Genomic DNA, 18,721 nt, shown 5'->3' on the forward strand with positions numbered 1-18,721 from the left:
GGGGTGGGAACTCCTGGTCCTGGAGGGTCAGTCTCCTCAGGAGACTCTCCTGCAACTTTCAGATGTTTTTCTGCTTCAACACACCTGAGTCAAATAATGAGGTCATTAGCAGGACTCTGGAGAACTTGACTGCATTTAGGAGGTGATTCAGCTGTTGGATTCAGGTGTGTTGGACCCGGGAGACATCCAGGAGTTGCAGGACACCCCTGCTCTAAAATAACGTTATTCTAATTAGAGCTGAAACAATTCATCAGATTCATCATGGTTAATCAATTATTAAGATAATTGCCAACTAATTTAATAATCGATTAATTGTTTACTGTTGTATTCAGAATCTGCACCAACTGTAAATTACTAAATATTTCTTGCACTGTCTGCTCTTTGTCCTTTGGGTTCAAGGAGAGAGAGAGATCCCCCTTTGCTCGTCCCGCCTCCTGCCTGCAGATCTTCGTTATAAGCAGCCGTGTGGAGACCAGAAACTCTTCTAACAGAAGCAGAACAGCAACAAACTGTGAGTAAAGTCTGTTTTGTTTCCTCACTATTAGTTTGTGTGTAAAATCCCATGAAATACTGACTGAAAAATCATGAAATTGTGTTTTTCTTACGTTACTGAACTTAGATATATTTATTGAATATGACAACAGAAATCTATTGATTTGATAAAATAAAAGCTGAAATGAAAATGTGAAACATTTAATTATGTTTTAGTTTGTTAGAATGAGGGTTGAACCCATGACCTTTGAGTTATTAACACTATGCTCTGACCAGCTGAGTGAAACTGAGCTGGTCAGAGAGAGCATAGAACTTTCATGCATTAAAAAATACTACAAAAATTTTCAGAAGCAAGTGTTTCCATTTTCAAATAATTTTTTACTTTTTATTTTGAAGTAGTGATTTTATCTTTTTTTAATAAAATTTTATTTTTGAGACATTTTTAATTTTGAAGTGTTTGTATTTCAGAACCATTTTTTATTTGAAATTGTTCAGCTTATAATGCGCGTCTTTTCACTCACGTCTGCACTTTTTAAAGCGTTTTTCCTTCGAAGGACATGAACTCGGGTAGAGGAAGATTTAAAAAGACGCGGGTTGGTAGCGGGTCACCGCGGCTGCGTAGCGTTCAGGGGTCCTTCAGCTCCCGCCACGACATGTAAGCTGCCCTTAATTTTGGCTGTTATTGTTAAACTTAGTATTGATGTGTTTGTTAGAGGCGTGTCTATCGGACAGTTATGCATCGGTTCAATACGGGACGCACATTTAACGGCCAAATATGTGACGACGTCGTATTTTACGGGATGGGTGGCAATATTATTCAGTGGTGCTGATGCGCCACTGGTCTTAATCTGAAATATTTAACATTTCATTGTTTGCCGATAAAAGCAGCAGATTTAATCTCAGAAATAAAAACTTTGATGAAACGGAAATAAAACAGGAAGCAAAGATAAAATTGAGCAATTTTCTTAAGATTAGCATCAATAATTATACATGGCTCTTTTTTTCTATTCTGAAACATATAAACAATAACTTTCCTGTTAACATAACAAACAAGAAGTTCTAAAGGAATTAAAATCTGTCCTGCAGGAGTTCAGTATAAAGTCCAATCTACACTTTTACTTTCTGTTTCCTCAAAGATACTGTGGGGGCAAAAGGGGGTTTATCTAAGTTCTGCCGGTGTTATGCCGAGAAATGCATGCCTGCCGAGAATTGCATCCCCTGTCGCGGGAGCGCGCATCGCTCTAAACTCTCGCATATTGATGAGTAAACGGGCTGAAATCCGACCGAAGAGGAAACTTTTAAAGATATTCGTAACATTATCACGTTTATTAATCATGTAAGCGCTAAAATTGTGGGTTTTATTTCGCAAATTAATTAAAATAAACAGATTTTTTCACGTTTATTGAGCCATATTTGTCGAACGTTCTTCAGTGTCTGATGAACAAGTTCTCCGCAGCTGCTTTGAAATTCCAAGATTTTTCTTTTAACACCATAATAGCTTAAAACTTTACAAAACCGAGGCCCAATTACGTAGAACATTTTATATCACGCTTAGCTGTCTAGTGTATTAATGTAGGGGAGATGCATTTTAATTTCTGAGCCTGCTAATATTTGCATTCCCTGTCTATTGTCCTGTTCATATGAAACTTATAGTGGTAACTCAGGGAACAAGTGTCATTATGTAGAAAAAATATAATTTCCAAGTTAGCAGGGGATGCAATTTTTGGCAATATGGATTTCTAGCTTGCCAAAAATTGCATCCCCCCTGTTTTCATCAAATATTGTTGATATGACATTAAATTAATACCAGTAGTTCATGGAACTACTCTGGTCATGTAGAAAAACGTATTTCAGTTAACTCTTTATTTCACCAAATTAGCAGGGGATGCAATTTTTGGCAACATGGATTTCTAGCATGCCAAAATTTGCATCCCCCCCTGTTTTCATCAAATATGATCCAATTGAGATGAAACTCATACCAGCAGTTCTTACAACTACTCTGGTGATGTAGAACAAGTTATTTACCTCTCAACTCTGTGTTTCTCCAAGTTAGCAGGGGGATGCATTTTCCGGCAATTTTTGGCAAGCTGAAAATCCACATTGCCAAAAATTGCATCCCCTGCTAATTTGGTGAAATAAAGAGTGAAATACGTTTTTCTACATGACCAGAGTAGTTCCATGAACTACTGGTATTAATTTAATGTCATATCAACAATATTTGATGAAAACAGGGGGGATGCAATTTTTGGCAAGCTAGAAATCCATATTGCCAAAAATTGCATCCCCTGCTAACTTGGAAATTATATTTTTTCTACATAATGACACTTGTTCCCTGAGTTACCACTATAAGTTTCATATGAACAGGACAATAGACAGGGGATGCAAATATTAGCAGGCTCAGAAATTAAAATACATCTCCCCTACATTAATACACTAGACAGCTAAGCGTGATATAAAATGTTCTACGTAATTGGGCCTCGGTTTTGTAAAGTTTTAAGCTATTATGGTGTTAAAAGAAAAATCTTGGAATTTCAAAGCAGCTGCGGAGAACTTGTTCATCAGACACTGAAGAACGTTCGACAAATATGGCTCAATAAACGTGAAAAAATCTGTGTTTATTTTAATTTGCGAAATAAAACCCATTTTAGCGCTTACATGATTAATAAACGTGATAATGTTACGAATATTTTTAAAAGTTTCCTCTTCGGTCGGATTTCAGCACGTTTACTCATCAATATGCGAGAGTTTAGAGCGATGCGCGCTCCTGCGACAGGGGATGCAATTCTCGGCAGGCATGCATTTCTCGGCATAACACCGGGCCGAGTCGGATCCGGTGGTTCCCTCTCTGACAGGAAAGTGAAACAATAGTTCTCCTCTCTGCACTTCTGATAAGAGGCAGTTGACTCCCATCATCAGGATGAAATATTCCACATTCTTGAGTATTTTTGTTATGGCTTCTTCTTTGGCTACATATCAATTAATTGATCAACTGATTAATTGATATGCAGCCATTTTCTTAATCTTTTGTCAAAGGCCCTCTTGATGTTTTCGAAGGACACTTTGAAAACATCAAGGGGAAAATTTTCCATGTCAAATTTTTTATTTATTTTTTTACATTATTGTCTTACTTATAAAATCTGCTTGATCGAAATGATCAGGAACTGATTTTTATTATGAACAGTTTTTAATTACAACTCTGACTCCTTTGTTTTGGTGAATTCCTTTTGTCGTTTTTTTTTTTTTCAGTTACGGATTAGTTGATTGCTATAAGTTGACTATTATTTCAGTAGTCGATTAATCAGAATTGATCTGATTTAATTATTGTATTGAAATGATCAGTTTTGGTGCAAGAACTACTTTGACTCCTGTCTTTCAGTGAATGCTGACTTTTTTTCCCTCCAATTTATAATCACTAAATAAGTTCACACTTATTCGAATAATTGATTAATCGTGATTAGTATGATCAATTGTCAAAATAATCAAATTTAGGTTGTACAGTTTTGTCTAAAACATTACTGTTTATTTTCTTCTATCAGCAAATGCCTTTTTTTTTGCTTTTTCTCCAGTTATTGATTAATTGATTACTAAGTTGACATTAATCCCGATTAATTGCTATAATAGCTATAATACCTTCCTGCTCTTGTTGCAGATCTTCATCATGAGTGAAGCTGATGCTCTCGTACGTAAAGTCAATGAATGGGTGGATCTTCAGAAGAAATGTTCCAGGAAGCTGAAGAACCTGGCGGATGAGCTGGAGGAAGCGGTGAAGGCCGCCAACGTGACCAAAGTGGTCGGCAGCTCAGTCTCTGTGGGGGGAGCGGCCGCCATGACGACGGCGGGCGTGTTGACGTTGCTGACCGGTGGAGCAGCACTTCCTGTTATGGCTGCAGTGGGAGCTGCAGGAGCTCTGGCTTCTTGGACCAGTGCGGTAACCAGTGTTGGCTCTGATATGTACAGCGCCAGCAAGTCCAAAGACATCATGGAGGAAGCCCAAAAGGTTCTGGAAGAGCTACAGAGTCTTGAACAGGAAATGAAAAACCTCATTAAGTCACTGAAACAACAAGCGTCCAGCTTCCATTGTGGTTCAGCTGCTGGTGGTGGTGGAGGAGATGATGTTGACGGCAACGTTATGGAGTTTTTCATGACTTCGATGGCCAGACAGTTAGGGCTGGACGTCACTGGCATCATGTTCAGCGCGGTGTTTGGGTTACCGCGTATCAACATGTTCAAGAGGCTCAAAGCCAATGATCTTCTGATCGCAGCTTGTCTCAAAATCCTTACAAGAGCTCTGTTTGTGGCAGCCAAAGAAGGAGGGAAGAAAGCGGCTTCTTCTTTGGGGAAGAAAGCGGCTTCAAAAGCAGCTGGAAATGTAAGTAAGAATCTAACACCAGTAGGTAAAAACCTGGCAGCACTGGGGGCATCGCCCACCCAGTCAGCCGGGCCGTGTTGGGAGTATAAGTTTGATTATATTAATTTTAGAAACGGTTAATCTTTGTGCATATGAAATATTAGATGTAGCATGAATATTCTGAGTAGATTTTAAGTTTGGTAGATTTGGATAAAGATTCAAACTAAAACAACTGCTGACTTTCTGAACTTGCATAAATTACTAAAGAGGGCCTTCAGATGCTGTACCAGCAGATAGGTCAGAGGTCAGAGGGGGTCTGTGTTCACAAGATGAGTCAAATTCTTTGTTTAGGAGTTCAGTAAAACACTAAAACCTTTAGAAAACAATTCTTCTAGAAGTATAATCAAATGTATTAAGATATTTCTTTTAGGTATTAACAGCATGTTCTGAACTAGTTGGTGTCTAATCATACTAATTTGCATGCATCTTAGATTACTAAAATAGAACAGGAGTAGGAAACTAAAGTTTTAGAAGTAAAATATTTCAGGTATTCTAAGAGTTTTTTCTAAAAGTAGATAATCCTGCAATTTTTAGATCCAAACTCATAGTTATCATCTGACACCGGATTTCTGTGTATAACAGTAATCAGTTTCTTGTTGAATCGCTGAGGCAGAAAAACCACCAGGTCTAGTTGCAGGTCATAAATTTTGGTCTGACATGTTTAAAGGAGGACACTGGTACAGGAAGACCCTGTTTGAGAATGACCTTGGTTCTCTCCATATATTTGCTTTTGGGTTTGAACAAATCTCAAAGAAGGTAATAAAATTAACTTTAAACATCCCTACAAGGGGAGGACACACCTTCAAATGCATACATTTAAATGAAGGGAATACACCTCCTCATAAAATGTCTGTTTTACAGCAGAAGAACGAATTGCTTTGTTTGCAGCCGTGAGAACAATTCCCAAGAATACATTCTTGTGTTTCTCCTATTGTGTTTTCCTTTCCAACTCGTTGCAGGTAATTGTATGTTTTGTTATGCATTTGGACTTCTTGATAATCTGGGTGTAATGCTGATGTGACATTCTGTATGCATTGAATTCTCTGGATAAAACTCTAGATAAGTCTGATGTTGAATGGTTGTTCACTGTGCTTTCCACTGTGCATGCAGAGTCCCTAGATCCGGGAGACTAGAGGAAAATTAACGAGCCAAGTAAATTTATTCCTCTAAGTTCAACAGCCGCCGCTGGACTGGAAGCTGTTTTTATCTTTATTTTTACCTCAGAGTGACCAACTTTCTATTATTCCTATCCTGACATGATACATTAGGGGCTCCTGCAGTTCCTGTATCTGTTCCCTATGCTCACTTTTTCCACAACAGTTTAATCCATTGTTACTCCTAAGGTGTTTTGCCAACCTGCCTCTAAACGCAGCATGAAGATACTTGAACTGGTTTTACACCTGCAACAGAAACAGGTCTGTTAGAATCATGGCAGCAAACCAGAAAAAAGGCAAAAACATTTGCAGTTTTTCCCGCAAAACCAACTGAGTTGAATAATTCTGTTGGATGCAGATAATATGAGCCGACTAGAATAACCTTTTGGAAATAAAGGTATTTATTAGAGTAGTTTTACTGAAATGTACATTTCTTTAACTTTATTATTATTTCTGTTCTTATTTGACTAAATTGAGTTTGCATTTAAAGAATTTGGAAATATTAGACAAGATAATGAGCTAAAGTTTATGCAAGTTTGAGCATAATTACTCAACATTTTATACATGCCACTGTTTACATCTGTATTGTTTTTTACTTTAGTTCAGGCAGTCTGTTATTTTTCACCCACAGAAAAGATATTTACTTTTTTTTAAAAAATTGAGAAAGTTTCAAAGAAGTGAACAGAGATGAAGTGAAGCAGATTCGGCAGATTTAACTTCAGATTGCTAAACATTTCCTCTGCTTCTTATAAACATGAAGGAAAAACTTACGCCTCTCTACACTGTAAAAACATCCTGACTCCGTTTGATTCAGTCTAGTTTCCTTGTTGCTTGGACTCAGTTTAAATGCATCAACTTTAAATGTCGAGTTCAAAAGACTAATTTAATTGAGCAACTATAAGAGAAACGTAATTTTTTTTACATTATGTCAAGTTGACCATTTTACACTTGATTAACTTTTCAACACATTTCTAAGTTTGAAATAATTTTTGCATTGATTTTTTTTTTTTTTTGTGCCCGCTCTGATTAACGCTGTCTAATCAGATGTGTTGTGTTCAGATGGCAGGAGGAGCGGTCGGGCTTTTGTTTTCTGTTCCTGAGCTGGTTAGTGATTGCCAAAACCTCGACAACATCGAGACAGAAGCCAGTCAGACTCTGAGGGAAAATGCCAGGACCGTCCGGAGCAGCGCCGAGGAGACGGAGAAAGAACTGCAGGAAATAAGGTATGAAAACATATTTTAATCTCCTGTTTGAACTGTCAACTCCTCAGATTTATGTCACTGTAAACATTTTGTACACAACAAAATAAAGTGCCATTAAAGTATTGCTCCATTTTTTTCTTTTTTGACTCTAAAAACTTGAACTAAACATGTAATGACATTGGAGACTTTAACCCACCTTAAATTGTTTTATTCCATAATTTCAAAATGATTATTAAATCATTTTAATGTTAAAATTTGGATTTAATAGAGATGGTTGAATGTTTGGCAGTTTTGTGCAAATTTTTACTTTCTGTCTAAAAAAAAAAAAAAAGAATATTGATGTTTGATTTGGACAACAGAATTTTTTTTTGTCTGAAAATGTTTCACCAGAAAGTTTTATGGGTGAAAGAAAATATGTAAAAGTATAAAAATTTATTTAAATAGAAACTTGTGGAAAAATTATTTTTAAATCTTTTTGCAGAGGAGCTCTTAAGAAGTTGGTGAGAATCAAATACATCATACAGAAGGAAAACATGACCAGAGATGAGAAGAAAGAGCTGATTGACCACTTAATTAATAACACTCATTCTCCAGAGCTCCAACAGTGGTTGAGAGAAAACGCAGAGTCTGATATCTTGGTCCATCTGGTAAATCTTGCCAAATTTATAGAAGAAAAGCTGAATGAGGAGGAGGAGAAGAAGAAAGAAGGATCGGGAGAAGAAGAAGATTGAGTTGATCTTCTTGGCTCATGGTTCGATTGACAACCGAATGATTCCTGCAGGATTTATGCTGCCTCTGCCGTCCATCAAAGACGTCCTGCTGTATTCTCCCTGGAACTGCCTCCTGTATGCTAACGCGGCTTATAGCATCGCTAAAGGAAGCATCCAGCCTGACCACCGACTGTTTAGATGCACCGATCCTGACCTATGCCCTTTTCCTCCAGCAGCCCATACTTCATTTATCCTTCCTCCGATCTGGAACTCCATGAAGAATGCTGGACTTCAACTCGTCCCCGTCATCACGGTTGGTCCAGTAGCAAAAGTAGGAGACCCTGCGTTTGCAGCTTTCACTGCTCTAGCAGCAGAATGTGGTGCACCAGCATCAAACCGGTATCTCGTCCCGTACCTCGACCTTGGGATCGGCGAAGTGCCCTTCTTTACCATCACGTTGGCCATTTCTCTGGTGCTCTTTTTCTCAAACTATGAAGCCACCGTCCACCTGGCTGCCTGCCTGGGGAAATCACCTGAAAACGTTGTGATGCAGGAGGAGTATCTGAGCCAGCAGTACGCCTACACCGTGAACAACACCGGCATGACGGTTCCAAGAGAAACGATTCTCCATATAAACGGTCCAGTGTTTAATATGTTCAGGGCTGTTTTTGGTGACGAGTCTCCATTTTTTTAAATGGGAACTTTCAGGTCTGAGTCACTTCATTCTGCAAAACCGCATTGCGCTGGACCTCCTGACAGCCTCTCAGAGAGGTGTCTGATCGACGTGCTGCACATTCATCAGGAAGCAGGAATTGGTGGAAATGTAGAACTATGAGCAGCACAACCCATGGATCCCAGCCTTTTGACTTTATATCCTGACTCACCTGTGTATTTGTTCTTGTAATGCCCATAGGCCATTACATCTGCCCTCTGGGTGAAACTCTGAGGAACACTGGATTTGTATTTGTCCCTAAGATAATAATTAGTCCTGTTTGACCAGTTCATTGCTCTGAAACGCATCCTTGGTGAACCACCAGGGAACGGGTCCCTTTTTTTTTTGTCGGTTGGTCATTTCTCTGGTCTCTTTCTGTATCTAAATATAAAGCCACTGTCCACCAGGCTGCCTGCCTGGGGAAATTACCCAAAAAGGCCAAAACGCAGGAGGAGTATCTGAGCCAGCAGTACGTCTACACTGTGAACAACACCAGCATGACTGTTCCAAGAGAAACATTCCCTGATGGAGATGAAACCATGTATAACATGTTCAGGGCCGTATTTAATGATTAGTTTCCGTCTTTCTAAAGACTAATCCAGACCTGGAGTACAAAAGCAGAGAGCAGACGTTTTCCTGCACTTATTTTTTCTAGATGTTTTCTCTGGAGAACTTTAAGTTTTTTAAAGATAAGTTCATTTGCTGTTTTCTGGTATTATTTTTCCCAATGGTTTTGTCATAAGTTCATTTTCATCCCAAACTCCCTGCTGGACCTCAGTCATCATCATCCTGCATCTCCCATGTAGCGCCATCAGTTTCAGACTCAGGAAAATGTATTTAGGTAGAATTTATTTTGTATTATGACTATTTGATTCAATATTATCGCCTGATTGCTGCATCAAGCTGTAACCGACTCTTGCAAAACTATTCTTTACTAATAAACGTCGATTATAAAACAATCTTAAAGATGGTGTGGACATTGAACTTACTGAGTCATGATGATTTATGTTTATGTGATGAAATAGCTGCAGTGCATGGTTCTAGTAAATTAAAGGTTTTTAAAGGTTTCTTTGGCATAAACTGAAAAACAGTTTCTTAGGGGTCAAAGGTCAGCCGTTCTGCTCAGACTGCAGTGGTTCTGATTGATCAGGTTGATCAACCTGCATCGTTCACTGATCTAAAGACATTAAACTATTTCTGCTGTTATTTCTACTTTAATCTCAAAATAAATGCAATATAAGGAGAAGATCCTCACTGACATGACGACGTTCCCAAGAGTTAAATACGACTTTATCAAACATCCAGACTTCAGTAAATCAAGAGATTCTTCAGGTCCAGCTTGTTAAAGACAAAAGATGAAAATAAAATCCTTTTTACAAACAAGGAAAATAACATTTTATTGCTCAGAATGCAGTAACATTATTCCTCTGGTTAACATTTGATCATCTGCAGCTAAAGTCTTAACATCAACATGTGAAAAGCTCAACTCTTTCAAACCAACTTAATGCAGCTCAGGACTGATCTGTTGATTAGTTTGGATTAATCAATTAATAGCAAAAGATGCTTAATATGAGATTTATAGTTATTTAAACCTGAATCTTTAGGACTCAAGTCCAGGTTGAGTCTAAAGTTGTTCGTCTTTGTTTACCATATTCAGTTCTTCACATTAAAAACATTTTCTGATGAAACATGATGCAGCCATGTTGACCTGATATAAACTGTTAAGCTACAAATAATTAATTTTACTTTCCTTGGAGATAATGGATTAACTTCACTGATTTTATGAACTGGGTTTGATTTTTACTTTCAGTAAACTTTCACTTTCACTTTCCTGTAAACCAGCAGAAACACAGAAATCCCTCCTCTTCCTTTAAGAACAAAGTTCCCATCAGATTATTTTGATGCTCAGTCGACCAACAGAGACGCTGCACTGTGAGTATGAATTGATCTGAACTTATTCAGCATTAAAGTTTGATTTATTCTGTTTCTTTTATTACTCAATGTTTTCATTTCTGTGTTCAGGGTTGAATGTTTTCACCGTTTCAGCAGCAGTTCAGTTACTCTGTCTATAACTGTAAACCAGGGTGTTCAATGTGTGGCGCAGGGGCCATTTGAGGTCCTCTGAATAATTAAGAACTGAACAGGCAGTTGATGCAGATGAACAATTCTTCATATTTTAGGGCAACATTTTCACAGACAAAACAATTCTTAACACTTTGACAAAAAAAAAAAAAGATCATTTACTGAACGGGTTTATCTTAATTTGTAGTAAATAACGTTTGGTAACTTTCACGTTAAAGGAGACTTTGGGACCCAGCAGTGGTTCGTCCATCAAGCTTCAGGAGAGAAAACCAACCAGCTCAGCCATTTTTAATCTGTTGATTAACTGAGTAATAATTTTATATCAAACAGTGATTAATGAGATTTACAAAATTCGCCACAAAATTTTAGTAGAACATAATTACAGACAATTTTTTGTTAATATTAGATGCAAAATGTTTATATTTTGACTTAATTATTGCTGTTATTTAAGGAATTGACCTTTTTTGATTAATGACGATTCAATTAGTTGACAAATATTTCAATAATTAATTCATTATAACTCATCAGGTTGTTTCAGAATATTCAGATTACAGAGCCTGCAAATATGTTTTCTGAGCAGATTATTAAGAATCTGAGCAGAGAAACTTGAATAATTTCGCTTTTCTCTGATCATTTATTAAAGTTGCAGAGTCCTCCTCTGACCAGCAGGGGGAGAAATCGGTGCAGTTATTCCCTGAGAGTCCCTTGGTGGCATGTGAGCTCCCTCTCGTGGTTAAACAGAGGTACTGCCAACACACAAAGGTTAAATTTTACAGCTTTAGATTTTTCCTGACACATCTGATGTTTTCTGAGTCTGTTTGGATCATTTGACCCGGTGTGAATCAGGGAGGTTAAGTGTGCTTTGGGAACATTCTAATTATTTTGTGTCTATTTTTCTTGATTGTTTCTTTTGAAGACTTTAGTTGAATAACTTTTTTCTGTTTTTTAATTTCTTATTTTCTGTAATTAATTTGATTATGTTAGATTGTGGAGCTGTTGGTCTGACTATAAATAGGCTGGTTTTCTACGCCTGTGTAAGTGTGTGTAGACCCGCTCTTTGTCTCGCTTTCTTCGCTCCACCACCCTGCAGCTGACGTCTCCAAATACCTGCCATGCAGTAGTTTCTGTTAGCCTTTGTTTGTTTGCTTTTTTGCTGTGATTTTGGCCTCATTTGTCCGGTTTTCCTGGTTTTGATTCTTTCTTTTGCAGTAGGTTGTTTTTGCTTTAGTCCGGTCCGATACGATTGTCCCTCTGCTGTACCGTTTTGTTCTCTTTGATCGGCTCTCCAGGTCCACCTTTCTGTTAATACTTTGGGGATTTTGTTCTTTCTCTTCTTGAGTATGAGGATTGAGGGTATTTAACACGCTCTTTTTTCTTCATCAAAGCAGCTGAACCAAAAGAAAATTCCAAGACAATTTTAAAATAACAAATATTTTGAACTCTCACTCTTGCATCCATGTCAGAGGGGTTAATACTTGTCATATCTATAGCCCGACATTCTCTGTAGACATTAATATTGAACGGAGAACTGTGCCCAAAGACATTTCTCTGTCTGTCTCTGCCCAGTGCTGCTGCGCTCCCTTGTGATTGCATATTTATTACATCGAGGTGTTGCTCAGGTTACAAATCATTTGCATAGGAGGAGGGCAAACAGAAAACACAGCTGCAAACAGAGTCCCAAATCTCTAAATACAATGAAGTTATCCTGCAGTTGTTATGTTGTTCCCATGGTTCTCCGAGTCATAAACTTTGACGCTTAGTCGTTGATGTCCTTCTGTCAGGGCAGCTGTGGCTCCAGGCATTCTGCTTCTCCGGAAATAAAAGAAAACATGCATCCCGAAGCAAACAAAAGATCTCTCAGTCATTCATATTTTTATAGATTATTAATTTAATCCTACATCATTTTTTGATTTTAGCATTTCTGAAAGGTCTAGAATTATAAGACTGAGATATCAAGGCAAAGAAAACCCATTAGGTCAGAAGGTCTGGTGAACTGATAAAAAACCTGCCAAAACAAACTCAATGATCCTGTATTTTAGTTTCTGATCAGCAGAGGGCGCTATTAGACAAACTGTATTATTAAACACGACAAAGTAGGACTAGAGCAAAACATGTGCTAACTATCTAGTCTGCTGTTTCCATCTCAATTTCATGATTTGATGGGTCTGTTTGACCTTTGAACTTTAATTCATATCTTCAAAGCCAAAGCTGCACACAAAAAAAAAATGCTGCACAAACGTTTTACACCAATTTTGTCTGATTTGAAGAAGATGGGGTAGAGGGCTAATAGAAACTTAGCTTGATAGCAACCTTTACTTTTACATAATTAAATCCTACATGTACCATTTATTTATTTTTCAAATTTTATTTCTGCTGAATGCATTAAATAAAATTCAATTGCATTGCCATTCTCAATAAAAATGTTAGACATATGATCTGTGTTACAATTCAACCATTTCTTGTGGCCCCCAAATGTCTTTAGGGGCCTCCTAGAAGCAGCTAATGGGTTTTCTTTGCCTTGATATCTCAGTCTTATAGTTGTAGACCTTCCAGAAGTGGCAACATCAAAAAATGATGTCACATTAATCCCTCTGAACTTTTAATTGAACTTTAAACCAATCTGCAGCCAAATACCTATAGAGGTTTAAGCTAACTTTGCTTTTCTATTTTCTTTTAATAGCTAAAGACACAACAAGTGAGAAGATGTCTCAGAAAAGGTAAAACAAATATTTATGTATGAGAAATTCCAGCATATTTATGAAAAAACAGTACTTGTGAGGAAAGAGTTTATTTTGTCCAGTTTTATTTCTCCTTGTTGGGAGGAGTTTGGTTTGATGTGGCAATGTTTATTTTTTTTAATTTAGAGTAATTTTTTTATGTCAAGGTTTATTTATATAGCACATCAATAACAGCCTCAACTTCACAACAAACAAAACATCACAAGTAGGTAAATGATAGGAATAGAAATAAAATTACATTTACTTAAAAAAATAAGACAAATATAAAATTGGCAAAATAACAAAAGCTAATAATATGAATAAAACCCCTAAAATTGAGAAATTTAGCTGCAGCAATTATCTTACCTCCTTTCTTTTCTCTTTAGCTGTTGAAGTCCAGGAATAATAGACGAGTTTTCAATCTGGACTTGAGCTCTCTGTCAGTAGGTCAGTTTAACAGACACAGGGAGACTGATCCACAGTCTGGGCGCCACAGGGAGGTTCTGCCCTCTAGGTTTTAGCCCAGCTTTAGCCACAGACAATAAAGCTGGTCAGTTGACCTCAGAGCTCTGGGTGGGCTGTAGGGCTGCAAGAACTTACTGAAGTAAGAATGCCCATGGAGTTAAAACACTTACAATCAATAAAACCTTAAATTTTATCATAAAAGCAAAAGCTTCACGCCTCCTTGTTTTGGTCAGCAGACGAGCTGCAGCGTTTTGGTCGCTGTGCAGTTACTGCAAGTAGCTCTGGTCCAACCCTAAATACAAAGAGTTTCAATAATCTATTGTAATCTTTTCTACAGTTTGGAACTACAGAAGACTTTGTGTCAGTATTTCACAGATACTCTCACTTACATTGTAACTGTGAGAGATTTCTGTGAGATGTTCCCTGAATGGAAGAAATGGAGAGAGAAAGAAGTGGAGAAAATCAGAGATATCAAAGAAAGGGCTGGTGAGATTGACCCGTCTTTCACCAAATCAGAGGACAAAGAGACGAGCTCTCAGAAACCTGCAACAACATTAAAAGTAAAAAGTGTTGCAGAGCTTGAAAATGTACTTGGTGAAGTGTTGAAAGAAACACTGAAGGGTTTGGAGAAACTCTACAGCTTCTTGAATGCAGTGGAGAAGCTGGCAGTCACGTCTCTGCAGGTTTTCACTGAGAACAAGATATTGTCCCTGCCTGAAGGAATCAGCTTTGATGAAGTTCAGGATTTGATCAAATCTGCACGACAGATCTGCCCTCTGCTACTGGAGTTCAAAAGAGATGCAGCGGCTTTCTTTGCTCCCAAAAGACACAATGTGGAGGTTCTGCTGTATCAGCTGAAAAAACACATAGACACCAGCAAGCGAATATTTGAAAACCTTGCTGACAGGTAAATTACTTTTTTATCAAGAAATAACTTGGTTTTTGTTATGTACATAACATGTTCATAATATTCAAATAAACAAGCATTCAGAACTTTTTCTGTTTTTCTCAGCCTCAGAATCAACATTTGCCAGGAAATAACAGAAAATGTTGCTGTTGAATGTGATTTAACTGCTAATAACCTGCAAAAAATGACTGATCAGGTTAAACAACTTGATAAAATCAGGTAAGATCCAAAACCCAATAAATGTATTATTACTTAAAGATTTTCCAATGTTTCAAATCAAAAACTAAACTTTCTTCTCTAGGAAGGACGACGACTTTCAGATGATGTTCCTGTTCCAGAGGATCAGCTACTCAGAATTTGTTAGGAAGTACAATGATGAACTTCCTGAGATGCTGCAGTTTCTTGATCAGATTGAGCAGTGTGCCGTTCAGTTAGACAGCATGAATAAGGGAGCAAAGATCTCCAGTGTGGCGGGGAGCTCAGTGGGAGCAGTGGGAGGGATCCTGTCCATCGTTGGTTTAGCCTTAATTCCAGTTACATTCGGTGTGTCTGTGGGGTTGACCATTGCTGGTGCGACCCTTGGAGCAACCAGTGAGTGAACAGTTTGGTAACCACTGTAGTAGGGGCTGGAGTTAATAGTGCACAAACAAAACAAGCAAATACAGCCTTTCAAAAATTTATGTTTGGTGTTCAGAGAATCCAGGACTGTCTGGATGAGGCAGCCAAACCACCATATGCTGAAGTTACACAAAGCAGTGGAGATGTGCTTTTAACAGCAGGCAAGACTGCTGCTAATGTATGTGGCATTGGAAAGGGTATTGACTTCATTGTTGATGCAGCTGATGCTGCAAATGCAGGTAAAGTTGCTCTACAGGAAGGCAGAGCAGTGGGTACTGTAACCAATGTGGCCTCAGATGTTCCTGAAATTAGTCAGGCAGCAGTCAGAGGGTCTCTTTCTCTCTCCAAGGGAGCTAGAGTCGGCTTTATTGCAGCCAATGCCCTCTTCGTTGGCTTGGATATCTTCTTTATTGCCAAAGACAGCATAGCCCTGGCTGAAGGGACAGAGACTAAGGTCTCTACGTTCCTCAGAGCCAGAGCTGCTCTTTGGCGCTCAGAGATAAAGGCCTGGGAGAAAATCTGCAACTCACTGCGTCGCAGCAAACTGATCACAAAGGAAATCAGAGAAATTCTTGAGAATCCATTTTATCCTATCTAAGAGCAATCTGTCTGTTAATGGGTGCATAAATTGTGGCTGTGGGGATTCCCTAAGAGAAAAACTAAAACAACAAAAAGGGTTTTAATTTTCAACCCAGTTTTTCTACAAGAAATGTAAATAGACTGTATTGTGTGATTATAAGTATTCTAGGTAAGATGTAATTGTCTGTCAGTCTCCTTTTCACCAGCATCTTATCAAGATATTCATGTTTCAGTTGTGTCTGCACCTTTTACCAGACCAACAGATGAGTCAGTCAGTAGCAGCCATGATCTCCACCTCCATGTTCCAGTGAAACTGATCAATAACACACTTTTTGATATCACTGCAGGGAATCAATTGGCATTTCTCTGTCATTGCTCTTTCTGCAATTGCACAAAACCTGTAGTATTTATTACTGACAGAAATTTAAACAATATTAATGAAATAATGAGAAACAGCCTCCTGTCTGGACTGGGATACTGTTTCTAGGATACTCACAGTTTGAACAGTGAGTATCCTAGAAACATAAAGCCACTTTCCCTACTAACTTCTCAACTCTTATTTGCCCAAGATCAATTTACAAAAAGTCTGAATTTATGTACATTCTGTATGTTTCCTGTGAATGTTGCTGGTGGACAAACCTTTCAGTAAACTAAAAACTAAAACTAAAAATCCCTATTTGAAGTCCATTATGCAAGACAGACTTTCTTATTATCATGTAGGTTTGTTTAGACAGCTAAACTTCAAGTAATTGGCCTGTCTCAAAGGAATTTTAACATTACACAAGCTAGTTCTGATTTTGCTTTATAATTACTAATGCATGTTAAATGTCTTATATTTTAAGAATATTTAGAGATTTTTTTGCTTTATTTCATTCTTTTTTGCAATAAAAGATTTATGCCTTTAGCAAAATGTTTAAGTTGACTTTTAATCTTGCTTCAAACAGTAAATTGGATACTGAATGAATAATTGACTAAAAGTAAATCTTGTGCTCATTCCAATATTCAACCAAAGGAAACGATGCAGTTGGGAACCTTTGATATTATTTCTGTAAAGCTTTGATGGGTCAGATAAACTGAATAGGTTGTGATAGCAAATGGGGCAATTGTATTTTTTGTCAAGGGGCATCCCAGGGTGGAAATACTTTTTAAAGTCCAAAACTCCAGCCACACAAACTGAAATGCAGAAACGTCTCAACAGTCACCTGCAGTTTTCTAAAGTTGAATTGCCTGAAGGGATTGATGTGATGAGGTTAACACGAAAATGAAAAAGGTTTAGTCTGACCTGCTTCCCACCGAGGTTTCAACAACCAATCATTGTAATTTTGTTTCAAATCTTCTGTTGTATAAAATGTGTGTGAACTGAATGATTGTTGCTTTTTCTCCTTTAAGACTTTGTGTGTTAAGTGTGCAAAACAGCCAAGCAGAAAAAAATCTGTTCTTGTGAAAGTAAATTTGAATCTTCGATTTTTTCTCAGCAGAGATATTGTTTTGTGATTTGTTCTCATATCAAGAGATCCAGATTAAGAGAGAATCTGATATAAACTGTTATGTATCATTATAATCATATAGCTATGCATAATTTTACTTCAATATGCAGACTTATTATTCAGTGATGTATAAATATCTATATAATCCAACATTAAAGCAATAAACAATGTAAAGGGAGCTTTGCTGCACATATAATAAAACTTAATTTCTAAATCATTTCTTTCATTTGTTTTTTTTTACTCAACCAACAAAGAGTTTGTTCATCATAATGATGGAGCAAATGCATTTTGTTTCCCTGTTAATCAGAGTTTCTTTTTCTCATTTGGTTTTCAGTCTTTTCCATGACATCACCTGTCGTTTAGCGCCTCCCAGAGGTTGGATCTTGTAATACACAGAGTGCATTTGATTGACAAACATAAATTTTGTGTTTTTTAATCTCTTCTGTTGACATCTCCACTTCCTTCACTGTAAAAACACTAAATTTACCAGATATTTTTGTCTAATTTCTAGCACAAATATCTTAGCACACTTGAGTAAAACAAAACTAACTTCAGAGAGATTTAGGGGTTTAAACCAATAATTTCTAAATATTGATGAAAAAGTACTTTATACATTGGCAGATTATTTAGACCAAAAATACTTGGTAATATTTGTGTTTTTGCAGTGTATATTTAACTGTAGGTATGATGCTTTTTTTCTGAAACAGTTTTGTGAAATATCTAATTTAATGAAAGGTTTTTTTTATTTGAAAAACATTTTGTGATGATATGAAACAGAACAAATCTGTAAAGAGGAATACTTTTTCCCCGCAATATGAGTATTAACTCCAACCATAACAGAAATGTTGAAATGTGTATTTACAATCAAGAGAACCAAATTATCAGTCGGAATTAATAAATGATTGACCTTTTTATCATCTTCTGTATTCCTCTTACTTCCACGTAGAGCAGCCAGGTGTTTAAACAAATGTTCTCCCTTTGTCAATATTTAATCTTTTACAACCTGGTTCCTGAAAAATAGGTCATGACCTGAGTTTATGCATTAAAACCTCATTTACTACATGCTGGTCTATTTTGACCTGAATGAAGATTATAGAAAAGGGAAAAGCTCCAGCATATTCTGAAGGCGGTGCTGCTTTCGTTGGGCAACAAAAACGAGGCAAAAAGCAACTGAGATTATAAAGAAGG

At 37.3% G+C, this 18,721-nt stretch overlaps 1 protein-coding gene and 1 pseudogene across 1 annotated transcript; both read left to right on the forward strand.

Annotated features, from left to right (window-relative positions):
* Positions 1-1,046: 1,046 nt before the first annotated feature.
* LOC129373809 (uncharacterized) lies at positions 1,047-7,987 on the forward strand. Its single transcript, XM_055051894.1, has 4 exons — positions 1,047-1,147; positions 4,142-4,861; positions 7,114-7,277; positions 7,738-7,987. Exons 2-4 carry the CDS (start codon positions 4,151-4,153, stop codon positions 7,985-7,987), a joined length of 1,125 nt encoding a protein of 374 aa, XP_054907869.1. The 5' UTR covers positions 1,047-1,147; positions 4,142-4,150.
* Positions 7,988-10,519: 2,532 nt separating this feature from the next.
* Positions 10,520-17,747, forward strand: LOC129373979 (uncharacterized; annotated as a pseudogene).
* The last annotated feature ends 974 nt before the right edge of the window (positions 17,748-18,721 follow it).

This window comes from Poeciliopsis prolifica, unplaced genomic scaffold (genome assembly GCF_027474105.1).
Source record: "Poeciliopsis prolifica strain line A6 unplaced genomic scaffold, Auburn_PproV2 SCAFFOLD034, whole genome shotgun sequence".
NCBI classification, from domain to species: domain Eukaryota; kingdom Metazoa; phylum Chordata; class Actinopteri; order Cyprinodontiformes; family Poeciliidae; genus Poeciliopsis; species Poeciliopsis prolifica.

Coding starts and splice junctions, on each gene's coding strand:
- LOC129373809 (XM_055051894.1), top strand. CDS start 4,151: ATGAGTGAAGCTGATGCTCTCGTACGTAAAGTCAATGAATGGGTGGAT. Junction 4,862..7,113: donor CTTCAAAAGCAGCTGGAAAT/GTAAGTAAGAAT, acceptor TGTTGTGTTCAG/ATGGCAGGAGGAGCGGTCGG. Junction 7,278..7,737: donor AAAGAACTGCAGGAAATAAG/GTATGAAAACAT, acceptor ATCTTTTTGCAG/AGGAGCTCTTAAGAAGTTGG.